At 51.5% G+C, this 13,013-nt stretch overlaps 1 protein-coding gene across 2 annotated transcripts in view; it reads right to left on the bottom strand.

Moving 5' to 3' along the window:
- FBXO31 (F-box protein 31) overlaps positions 1-13,013 on the bottom strand; it is a gene marked incomplete at its 5' end in the record, with an annotated part of 45,807 nt that extends 32,794 nt beyond the window's left edge. For both annotated transcript variants that reach the window (XM_014589364.2, XM_006152548.3), the window contains 1 exon segment: positions 12,814-13,013. In XM_014589364.2, the coding sequence (XP_014444850.1) occupies positions 12,814-13,013 (200 nt within the window).

Raw genomic sequence — 13,013 nt, 5'->3', positions numbered from 1 at the left:
GCGCCACCCCACGACGCAGCCCCCCCACGATGCACTCCACCCCACGATGCAGCCACCCTCACAGCTTCCCTCTCTCGCTCTGTCCCTCTCTGGTCAAATTCAAATAAATAAATGAATATCCAAAGTTAAAATAATAATAGAAAATCAGGAGAAAACCAGAACTGCATGTCATGCTAATGAGCACAGCGATCCTCCCTGGGTTCCCCCTAATGTCCCTGCAGGTCCTGATAAGCACAGCAGGGTAGGATGATACCTGACCCAGCTGTTCCCGTAAGGAATGCTCAATATTTTCCACATGACGGGAAAATTTCTGTAATAGTGGTTAAGAACAACTCCACATCCTCTTATTGTTCTAGAAGCCTTCTTCTGTGGGGACACGTTTAAGAGAGAGAGTCTGAGGTGTGGGGACATGCACTGAGCAAACACCCCATGCTCTTTTGGGGTTTGGCAGATCTTTGTAACTTGTCTTTCCTTAACCTTGGTGGCAGACAGAGCAAGGGTGGAAATTACTAGGGGCACATCTGATGGACTTCAAGAAACATCTTGACCCCAATTAGTAAAGTCCAATCCCTGCTCTGCATCTGAAAGGTTCTTTAGACTTCTCTGGGTGTGGTGGTGCACTCCTTACAGAGAAGTTCTTTAGCTCCTTCCCCACACCTAACAGCTAGTTCTCTGCATTAGAAAGGAAGATGAGATTTACTCTAGATGGGATTACCACCAAGGGATACACCTTGCCCAGGGTATGACTAATCCCTTATAGATTTGTTAACTGCTTCTCATTGTCTGTAACCTGGCAACTAATCCACGGAGTGTCATGAAACATACACGTGTAATGTCTCCTTGTACTATAAGTAAAGACGTCCAGTCCGTCTGGGCGGCACAGGTTGCTTGGGCTACCTAGGCTCAGGCTGCCTGTGTCCATTTCCACTCTATCCTTTGTCTCATCTTTTCTGCTTCTTCCATAATAGCGCTAAGCCTGGGGGTGGACGCCGACATTCTTCCCATAAGTCATCAGGAGAAAATGCCCTGATAGTAGCCTTGAGCCTAGCATACTTGTCAGCAATTAGGTATCCTTCCTTCCAGAAAAAAATGAGTATTAATTCCATCCTTCTACACAGATCTTAGCGAGATGATTAAAAGTTAGCACACAACTGACCTGATTATTTTCTTCTAATTTCTTGTTTTTACTTGTGATGGGGCACATGTGCACACAAGAGAGAGAAGAGTGTCCTTCCCAGAGTCTGGCCATGTCATGACCCCCTTCTTCCAATCCTCAAGCCCATCTAAACCCAGGCACGCGTACACATGCCCAGAGAACCTAGGCTGGCCAGGCTGGGGATTCGAACCAGTCTTCTAAGGGACCCAGCTGCCTTAACTACCACGCCACTGGCTGGGCCCCTCCCTTTCTTTCTCTCATTAAAAATAAAAAAGAATTTCCATACGACCCAGCAATTCTACTTCTGGGTACAGGCTCAAAAGAACGGGAAGCACGCCCTGGCTCTCGGGGCACTGCACTCAGCAGCCACAGCAGGTGGGGGACCTCCCTGCCAGTCAACGATGACAGGACAAAAAATGTGCGTGTGCAGCGGATGTCGGCTGGATGACCCGCGAGGCCACTGTGCCCGACACGTATGCCAGACACAAGAGGACTGTGTGGTTCCACGCATACGAGGTACCAGGAGTGGTAAAGCCCAGAAGCAGGAGGTAGGATGCAGGGGTGTGTGTGGGGAGGGGGGGAGGGCAACGGGAGGGACTATTTACTATTCTACAGGGACAGAGCTGCAGTTTGGGAAGGTGAGAAGATGCAGACCTGGATGGTGGTGACGGCCACACAAGGGAAGCAGGCCTCAGGCCACGGACCCGCACGCTCAAGGGCAAGGTGTCCACACGCTCACGTGCACTTTTGCCGCAATCAACAAACTACTCTGCCGCTTCGAACGTTCCAACCGGAAGTTTTCCAACCACTATTTAAAAACATTTTGCCAAGGACAAAACAGACTGGGGATTTGGCCTGGATCAAGCTACCACCAAAGCTGTGTCCTCCTGTGACTCAGCTGTCTGGAGCCACCAATCTCTGGACACTCTGTCCAACGAAACAAGGGCTGAGTGGTGCTGACCCAAACCCGCATCCTCGTGGCACGCTCTGGTGAGAACGGTTTGGAAGTGTGTCTCTCCCCCTGCAACAGGGAGAGCCCGGGGAACACTGTCATGCCTGGGGCTCCTCCCTGGAAGCTGCAGGGGACCTAGATGGCCCTCGCCAGCCATCACAGCCCGTGACAAGACACGCGGGCTCACGGTGCGTGCTGTACCAGCCTTAGGGGCTTAGTGAGGGCCCTGGCACCATCCCCGCAGGCGCCCCTTGCCAAGGGCATCAGATGCCAGCTGCAGCCAGAGTGGAAAGGGAGCTGCCCTGGTCCTGCAGTCCGATGCCAGCAATCAGTGATGGGAGAAAACAGAGGAGCCGTGGGTGGGTGGCCAGTGGGCAGCCCTGGAAATGCAATGCTCCTGGGAGGAGCCCCAGGGAGAGGCCACGGCACCCCAGGGAGGCAGAGGCAGCAGCAGCAGAGGCGCTGCTGTGTTGAGGAGACTCGAGGCTGGCCTGGCCGGGCCACGCTCAGGCAGGAGGCAGCCAGGCCAGAAGGGCTCAAGGGTGAAGGGGCCCGCTGCGACTCCCAGGGTCGCCCAAGTCAAACTGAAGGCCTCGAGGGGATCGCGCTTGTGCCGGCACAACCGTCAGGTGAGCATAGCTGGAAGAACAGACAGCGGGAACATGGCCTCCTCTGCTTCAGAGGCGAAAGGGAGAAGCAGGGGGAGCCCTGCCAGGCTGGGACCTGACCCCCAAGAACCCCCTCTAGCCACAGCACCAGCTCCAGACCCTGAGCCCAGCATCCCCACCAACAGTCGCTGTTTTCCTCAGCCATTACTAAAACTGTGTGAAATATCTTTTCTTTTTTAAAAGAATCATTTAATTTTATTTATTCACTTACTTATTTTAATTTGACCAGAGAGAGAGACATGAAGATTCAGAAAGGGAAAGTGAGAAAGCAAGTTACCAGGTCTGGGACGCGAATTCATGGTAGGCCATGTGGGACCAGCACCTTAACCACCACACCACCTGCTGGTCCCGATACAAATACTGGAGCCCTGCTGGAAAAACACTGGTGTTGCCAGCTGGCCCAAGGATGGGCGGGAGGCAAACACCAAAGGCTGGGCCTGGCCCAGCAGGACAGAAGCTGGGTGCAGCACTGGGGGCTCGATCCCGCGTGGCCGACCAGAGTTAAGTCCAGCCCCATCGGCCTCACGCAGGCACATGCGTGCATGTGTGCCCAGGGTTCTGACAAGCGGGACTGGAGGGAAGAGGACTGCCTCGTAACCGGGCTCACCCCTCGCCCTCCCTCCCGCGCACACATGCACCGTCTAGCACAAGGGAAATAAGACAGCCCCCAGAACCACGGGGTGTCTCCTACCGGACACCTAAAGGGGCCACCCACGAGGCACTGGACACCGACACGGAGCTCTGGGATGCCAGGCCCACATGAGAAGGTCCTGCTGCACCCCGACGCCTCCGTAAACACAGGCCCACATGAGAAGGTCCTGCTGCACCCCAAGGCCTCCGTGAACTCGACAGGGGCCTGTGCCCGGGATCCGGGCCAGCTGAGGCTGGGGTGGGTTGCTGAGTGCAGGTTGCATTGGGGGTGCTATGCTGTCTTTCTCCCTCCCTCTCATGGAGGAATTCAAAAAACAAACATAAAAAACACCTACAATATTCAGAATGCTAAACAAACAAGACAGTGGGACCACTCACACACTCACGTGATCACTTCTCAACTAGTCTGACCCTTTACAGACAGAGGTCCTGAGACAGACCAGAGCCTTGAGCCGTCCTGCGCTCCCAGCCAGAGGGGTCCAGCCCCACACACTGCCAGGACAGGCACCTGATGGCCACAGAGGACACCCTGCTTCCTGCAGAGCACAGGTCCCACCCGGGATGCCGTCCTCACTGTGGCTGTCTCTTGCTCGGGCCTGCTCCAGGACTGCAGATACTCCCTGTCCCCACTAGCAGCCCACAGGCCTTGCAGGGCCCAGCCCGCTTCACTGCACCCTGGTGCCAAAGACGGCCCTGTGCAAGGACGCTGACTCACAAGCTCCAACCCCAGGTCATCGGAGCAGGGAAGGGAGGGCAGAGATGAGCTTGTCTGCTCTGGAGGACACCTCCTCCAGAGCAGACGGCCTGTGGTGACGGGTCTGCTCCAGCAAGGAGAGAACTCAGGTCTCTGACATCACTCAGGGGTGCAACGTCACCCCACATGCACACAGGTCCTGGCCGTGGCACACGGCCGGGTCTGCCCAGTTACATGGCCGGGGACCCTGGGCTCAGTGCGGTCTTCCTCCTTTTGTAATTTTAATTTCAGTTAACTTATATAATTACTGTAATTGCCAGAGGGCATGTGCACTTACCAGAGAGAAGCAGAGACAGAGAGAGAGGGCGAAGGAGAAAGCACCCCCAAGGGGCATCGTCACACCACAACCCCTTCTCCTCCACTTCCCATCCTGTTGAGATTTTTGACCATGATTAACACGTGTGTTTTCAAGCCACCAGGGCCGGGATTCAAACCACAGTCAGTCCAATGGGATCCACTCGGCTGTGGGACCAGCTCAATTGGCTCAATGCTTCCTCCAGGCCAGACTCACTTTCCAGCACATTTTCTCAAAGGTAAGTAAAAGGAGGCCTTTCAGATGGTCCCTTAAGAAGCACTATCTTCCTCTACCCTCCTGCCTCAGCAATGAAAGGACCACTCTCTCTCAATTAGCAAAAACAAGAGGCCTGAGATCCCTCCACAGGAGCAGAGCATGAGGGAGGAGCCAGGTGCCAGGGAGCTCAGTGCGCAGCCGTCAGGACGGCAGTTGCTCCCATGCCGCATGAACAACCGTGTTTCCGCAGCCTGGACGGTCTGGTCATCTAACTGCTGCCGCCACCCCTCCCTCCAGAACCAGGGGCTCAATGAGTGTCCACTTCCCAGGACTCACAACATACCCTGAGCCAATGCAAAGCCCAACGCGGGGCCAGGAGGCAATGCAGTGACTGAGGTGCTGGACTCCCACATGCTGACCGCAGTTCAAGTCCCAGACCTGGCAGCTTGAAAATTGTGCTGGGCACATGTGCATGTGCACCCAGACTCCTGAAAGGAGGGTGGAGGAAAAGGAACGGCTGCACAGTGAACCCTGGGAGGAGATTTCTCACTTTCCCTCCCTCTTGTCTGTCTCTAGCAAGCACGTCGCCCTGTGGCAAAACCAAACAAAACAAAGAAAAACCAACAACCCACCCATCTCTCCTCTTCCTGTGACGACTGCTCCAATTTCAGTCATATCTAATGAAAGCCCCGTTACTCATATTTCTCATCAGCAGATCAAAGAGGAAAGAACAGCATTTTTTTCTATATGCAAAAACAAAATTAAATGTTGACTTGTAGTTTCCAGCTTTTGTCATGAATAAAGATCAGATAATGGGTACCAGTAGGTGGCATGATGGTTAAGGCACTGGACACTCCCACATGGCTGACCGTGGTTCAAGTCCCGGACCTGGTGGCTTGCTTCCTCGCTCCCTCTCTCTCTCTCTGTTTCTCTCTGGTCAAATTACAATAAATGAATGAATAAATAAAATTAAATAAGCAATGATTTAAGAAAAGGAATTTCTAGTTATGGAATGTAACCCACTTCAGATGTACAACTGAGCAAAACATTGTACAAATGTTATTCCATGTGACAACAAAACATCTACCATCGAGGGAAGGAAGAGGCAAGGGAGGGGGTGTCAGTTCCCAAACTGACATGGCAGGGTGGAGGCTGAGCAGGAAACCGGCCCGTCTCTCTGTCCGCAGTACCGTGTAGAGGGGAAGACTAACAGATAAACTTTCTATAGCTCCTCCATTTCAAATGGGTCTTTCGATATTATTTGAATATTTTGATTTAGAAGGATGGTCTGAATTTTCAAAACTCATCAGCCTTAGGCAGACTTCATGAAGGATTTCCTGAATGAACAGTGTCAAAATTGGCTACCATTTAAAAAGTCCCCGAGTAAATGGTGAAGTATTCACTAAGAAAAGCCTAGTAGGGAGACGGCAAAGTACACGCAGCCGCTGCTGTCCCCGCACTACGGGAAGTGATGGCTTATTTATAGCGCTTCTGCACATAACTAACTGCAGGAGGCCTGAAGCCAAGAGAGTGATGCACCAGAAAGTGCTGGCCCCGCCCGCCGGCGCCGGCGATGCAGGCTGGCCTGGGTTTGGTTTGGTTTGCCGTCACGAGAAATTAGCCTCTGTCTGTGACACGCCTGCCCAACGCTGGGAGCACAGATCTGGCTCCGCGGTAGGAACTTTCATTCCCCCGCCCCAAACACCACCGGAAAATACTTCAAAGCAACAGCTCCAAACTGCCCCAACACTGCTTTTAGCCTGAACCATTTTATGCTCCGACATGCAGGGGGCCAGGAAGCCCAAGGCATTACAGAAACGTCTGACTTACGACTGCTATTCGGGCACAGGAAACTGAGCTTCACACTCAGCAGGAGTTATCAACTATGTGGGGTATCTCCCTGGCCCCAAGTGCTCCTACCACAGGAGAAAGAGCTCTGACACCCACCTGGTGGTCCATACCCTGGAAATCCACCTACCATGGTCCCAAAGTCTCAGAGGAGCAAAACACAGATAGAAGGACCCTCTTTCCTGTTCTTATTTTTTTTTTTTTAATTTTTTTCTGGAGAGGTTTTCGCTATAGGGCGCGTGCGCTCGCCAGACAGACAGAGACAGACAGAGAGACAGAAAGCGAGAAATCACCCCCCAGAGGGGATGGTCACGCCGCAATCCCTTCTCCTCTCGGGATCTTGGGCACACACGCACACGCGCCCGGCATGAGTTTTAAGCCACCGGGTCCAGGACGCGATCTGCGGTCGACTACGTGGGAATCCAGCGACATAGCCATTATGCTAACTGCTGGTTCCCGCCTGTTCTTATTTTTATGGCCTGGTTTCTGTTCTAGGAAAGCCAGCTATTGAAAGTAAACACGGAGGGGACCAGCAGGTGGTGCGGTGGTTAAGGCGCTGGACACTCCCACATGGTCGAGCACGGTTCAAGTCCCACACCTGGTGGCTTTCTTTCTTACTTTCTCTCTCTCTGTGTCTCTCTCTGGTCAAATAAATTAGTGAATAAAATTTTAAAAAAAGAAAGAAAGCAAACACAGAGGGCCAGCCCTGCAGCCTAGTGGTTAAAGCTATATCCCACATGGCTGACCAAGGTTTGAATCCCAGCACCAGGGGCTTGAAAAACCTGCCAGGCATGCGCAAAACCCCAGTAGGATGGAGAAATGGCTGAGGAGGACGGTGGCATGGTCACACCCCATGATGGGTACTTGCCCCCTCCATTTCTCTCTGCAGAGTGCATGCACCCTCTAACAATTAAGAAAGACGGCAAACATGGAGACACTGAACAGCAAATACAGCCAGTCTCGTTTACCCTCCCCAGACACCAACCAAGACAGCTGCCATTATTACTCCCTTGCCAGGAAACCGGATGAGCCGGGGAAGTCAACCCCTTCAAGCAGCCCAAGCCATCGAGGCTGGGAGCAGTGCAGTTTCCCATCTATGTCAAATGGACTTCAGCTCTATTGGCATCTGCCCTCACCACGTTCGGGCCACTGACGGAGACTCGGTGAAGCACGATGCAGTTTTGGTGCTCGGGTCTCAGATGTACAGCTATTCCTTTCTGTATATTTCCAAGCACAATCAGTGAACACCTATAGCTACCACTGGAGATGGCCAACTGTCCAAATCCTAACCTATCGATAGAAGAGATGGAATTTTCGCTAAGACAAGCAGGCGAAACTCTGAGAACCCAGCTGCCGACCATGTTTGTAACTTCGGAGAAACAAATAATTACCCACACCCAAATTGTAAAATTGGTAACTTAGATTCAAGGTGGAAATTTTGCACTAGTCAAAGTCACCATAAAAGACGCTAAGAAAAACTAATGACTACAGTCAATGAGAAAATATTTTGCAATGTATTAAACAGAAATCAATACAGATTACATAAATAAGTGCATAAACCAAAAAAAATCAAAAAAGGGCACAGATTAAAGAGAAGCAAATAAAAGAAATCCAGTGGCCAATACATGTTTCAAATGTGCATCCTCACTAGTTCTCAAGCAAATGCAAATTAAAATGACATTCCATTTTTTACCCAAATTGTCACTTGGTTTTAAGGAAAGATCATTACAATTCAAGAAAATTTAACAGACATTTGACTGAATAGGAAAATGTAAGGTACGTGGAGCATGAGTGGCAGCTCCTTTGTAACTAGGCTTCTGGAGCGCTTCATCTCCTGTGCCTTGCCTTGCCACGTCCTGGTGATAGGTGTTTAACAGGTAAAATTGCGCTGGGAGATAACTGGGCAGTGGCTAGCCAAACTGCATCTCGTAGCCCATCACCTCAGCAAGACCGTTCTGGATATGCTGCTTGAGAAATTGCAAACATAAGTGCATGCACAGATGGGTGAGACCGTGCCCCGTCGCGCTGTGTGTAATGAAAAATAAATAACTAAATAAATAAATTGTGACCATTTCAGATTATAAACCACCACACAGCATTTAAGAGGACTGAACTAGGGCCAGCAGACAGCATGAAAGTTAAGCAGGATCCCACACACCCGACTGCACAGTTTGGGTCCCAGAGCCAGTAGCTCGAAAAAACACGCCAGGCACGTGTGACTGTGTGCCCAAAACCCTCACAGGAGAATGGAACAGAAGGACTGCAGTGTGGCATCTCCTCTGGGGGAGATTTCGCACTTTTTCTCTCCCCCTGCCTCTCTCTAGTGAGCACACGCTCCTTTTAGAAATAAAAATTTTAAAAAGCTGACCTGAACTTCCATGTGTTGACAAGGATAGGCCTGAAGGACACAAGCTTACTGGGAAAGATGGACACAGGGTGACATCCACTGCGTGATACAGCTCTATGAGTCCAAACCCCACAAAACACGACCCAGGAAAACGCACGCTTAACCCAGGACACCGCTGCTTCTCAAAATGGGAAGAAGTGAGCAGAGGGACCTGAGCATTGGCTGAGGTTTTTGTTGTTGTTTTTTTTAAAGAGAGATTTTTGCCACAGGGCGCGTGTGCTCACTGGAGAAAGAGAAAGCAAGAAGCCACTCTTGGGATTTTGGACACACATGCACACACACCCAGTGTGAGTTTTAAACCACCAGGTCCAGAACTCAAACTGCAGTCAGCTATGTAGGAGTCCAACCATGCAACCACTATGTCATCTGCTTGTTCCCGCTGAGATGTCTTAAAAAGAGGTAAAGGAGCCAAATCAAACATGACAAAAGATTTGAGTTATTTTAGCAGGATGGCTGGGAATATCCCTGCTTGATCTGTTTTTCATTTTTTAAAAAAATCCTCAAAATGAGAATTCTCCCAAGTGTTATCAAACAAGACGATTCTACATCATAGCACCTGATGTTTTAGGAAGGCTAGGGGATTGTGGCAGGGACACAGGAGGGCTGAAGAGTCCCACGCATACCCACAGCTCCTTCCCACACCTTTGCTGGGGCTCTCATATTTAATTGGTGATGGTGAGAGTTTAGTCTGAGCTGCACCTCCACGTAGGTTTACTCTGTGGCATACCTTGGAGTTTTCCAATTACACAGCAAGTCTCTTTCATTTATTTTTGAATAAATGAAAGTCTGCTTCATTTTTTTTTATTTGTTTAATTTATTTTTATTTATTTATTCACTTAGATGCTATAGGGTGTGTGTGCTAGCCAGAGAGACAGAGAAACAGCAAGACAGAAAGTGAGTCACTCCCCAGGGGAGATGGCCACGTTGCAATCCCTGCTCCTCCATTCTCCTGGGATCTTGGGCATAGACACACATGCACCGGCGTGAGATTTTTTAAGCCACCAGGTCTGGGACTCAAACCGCAGTTGAATGCATGGGAGTCCAGCGATGTAACCAATAGGCCATTTGCTGGTCCCATGACCCTGTTTCTGGAGTTGAACCACATACTTTACAGTTCGGGCCACTGACGGAGACTCGGTGAAGCACGATGCGACACTTGTGGCCCATTTGAACCCTAAAGGTGCGCAAATGCCAGGTGAAATTCTCGAGAAGACTGAGTCCACAGAGCAAGTATGGCTTTCTCTGCCTCGATTTCAAAATGTAAAACAACTTTATGGGACCAGCAGATGGATACTGGTTACATTGCTGGATTCCCACCTGGTCTACTGCGACTTGAGTCCCGGACCTGGTGGTTTAAAACTTAGGCTCATGTGTGTGCATGGCCAAGATCCTGAGAGGAGAGTGGAGGAGAAGGGATTGTGGCACGGCCAACCCCCGGGGGGTGATTTCTTGCTTCCTGCCTCTCTGTCTCTGTCTCTCTGGCAAGCACATGTGCCCTATAGCAAAAATCTCTTAAAAATTTTAAAAAAGAAACTTGACTTGCCACATAGATGTCAAAAGGTTAATATCACTAATATTCAGAGTTATTACAAATTTGTAAGACAAAAATAGACACCCTAAGGGACCAGCAGATGGCATAATGGTTATGTCGCTGGACTCTCACATAGCCACCTACAGTTCGAGTCCCAGACCCAGCACCTTAAAAACGTCCACTGGGTGTGTTACATACATGCCCAAAATCCTGAGAGGAGAATGGAGAAGGGATTGCAGGGTGGCCATTCACCCTGAGAGTGATCTCTCGCTTTCTGTCTCTGTCTATCCAGTAAGCACATGTACCCTATAGCAAAAAAAAAAAAAAAAAAAAAATCTCTCTTAAACACTAGACACCCAAGACCAGTAGATGGAGTAATGGCTATGTCGCTGGACTCACATGTAGTCGACTGCGGTTCGAGTCCTGGACCTGGTGGCTTAAACTCATGCCAGGCGCGTGTGTGCGTGTGCCCAGGATCCTGAGAGGAGAAGGGATTGCAACGTGGCCATCCGCCCGGGAGGTGATTTCTCACTTTTTGTCTCTCTGACTTTCTGGCGAGCACACACGCTCTATAGCAAAAACCTCTAAAAAATAAAAAATAAAAATAAAAATAAAACAAGAAAAAGAAAAATAACAGACACCCAAAGAGGAAAGAGACAAAAAAAAAATAGAGAACTCACAAAAGATACAATGAAAATGGTGAAAAAGGGACCAGGTGATGGTGCAGTGACAAAACAGGACAATCTGCACAGCTGACCCACATGGAAAGTCCTGGGTTCATACCCAGAGATCTCCCTGAGTGAACTGGACATACATGTGCCCACAGCCCAGGGCTGGCTGAGGCGAAGGTGTATTACAATGGCAAGATCCTACTGAGGGTGCTGTCTTTCCATCTCTCTCTCCCAGTCATGGACAATAGAAATCAACTAAAAATTAAAAATAAAAAAGGGAAGAAAATAACCAAGGTGCATCATAGCCAAATCGCCACATGTGGGCTGAGGCTTCACATGCACTGATCACCTTAGGTAGCCCTACAGAAGTGACCGTACAGAAGCAGTGCTTCCACTAAGACTTGGCAGATGAACCTGTCCAGGATCTCACCGCAGTGGTTGGACCAGAAATCAAGGTGGCGGACTCCAGGCCTGGAGCCCTGACCAGCACGCTGGTCACCAGACCAGAGAAGAAGCTCTCCTGTCGGAAGAACCCAGAGAGAGGCCTTCTCACCGCCTTCCTAAGGTGCAGACTCACACGCTGCACCCAGCAGCAAAGGCTCTGCCAAGGTGCACACCCTGGTGCCCAGTCTCACTCCGGGAAGTGCACTCTAAGAAGGTAATTTCACAAGTTCTAAAACGTACATATAAATCTACATTTCTATAAAGAGGCCCAAGCAGCCTCCAAAGCACTGGTCATGACAAGTTTATCCGAGACTGTTCTGTGCCTTTCCAGAGGCGGAATGCCATGAAGCCTTCGTATTAAACGGTCGCTAAGAGGATAGACGAGGATGCGCCCACCCCGGTTACAAGGCACAGGGCTCGGCACGGTTCCCGAAGTGCTGAGAGCGTTTACGCTGACTGCGGGGTGAGATGGGTGGAGTCTCTGATCGTTTTTACTTTCTTTCTGCTGGTGTTCTGCATGGTTTGGATTTTTTTTTTTTTTGTCGTTTTAACTATCCTTTTCGCGAAAATATGAGAGCTGACTGAACATCAGAGCTCTATCGATGAGTAAACGCAGAGTCTCGAACTCTAGCTTGACCATCCTTTCCACCAGCGCCTAAGGTTACTAACCTAACCGCTCCCGGGCCGTGCCCCCGCACGTGAACGCAGCGTTCGCGAGGGCAGACTCTGAGCCCCTCTCCTACTGCTCCGGGCTCCACTGGCCCCTCCACACCTTCCCACCAGCTCCCGCGGCTCCCCGAATCTACCCAAGCGCACTCCCACCTCCCTCCCCGGGCCAGCCCAGCGCTCTCCGCTCCACCCCAGCTCCACCCTTCAGAGGCCGAGGGCAGAGGAGGGCCCACAGAGGTCAGCTCTCGCCCCGCCTGACCCGACAGGGTCACGCAGTCACAAGGACTCCAGCCCCCAGCTCAACGCCGCCCGCTGGGCTCAGAGTCCGGGCCCCGCAGCGACGGGCACCCCGCGCCCTGCCTGAGCCCCCTACGTGGGTTCCACCGCCGCCGCTCCCCATCCCTCCCTTACGTCTCGTCGCCGGGCCCTGCGTCCCGGATCCGTGTCGCCCCCAGGCCCCTGGCACCGCCTGCTCCCAGGACCCGAACCCCTCCGAGGCTCAAGCACCTCGTACGTCTCGGGGACAGCCGCCCCCACCCCTGGGCACTCACCCTCACGGCAGCGCCTCCTCCAGATGGTATCCGTGTGCAGGATGCGCCGAAACTTGGTGCAGACCTGGGCCAGGCTGGGCAGGTCGGTGCCGGGCAGCGAGGCGAAGATCTCCACCAGCAGCTCGGGAGGCAGCTCCAACAGCGAGCAGCGCGGGGGCGGCGGCGGGGGCTCCGCGCACGGGCCGCCCCCCGGCTCGGCC

This window comes from Tupaia chinensis, unplaced genomic scaffold (assembly GCF_000334495.1).
Source record: "Tupaia chinensis unplaced genomic scaffold, TupChi_1.0 Scaffold000355_1, whole genome shotgun sequence".
In the NCBI taxonomy this organism is placed as follows: Eukaryota; Metazoa; Chordata; class Mammalia; order Scandentia; family Tupaiidae; genus Tupaia; species Tupaia belangeri.
This window is presented reverse-complemented; position numbering and strand designations above follow the sequence as displayed.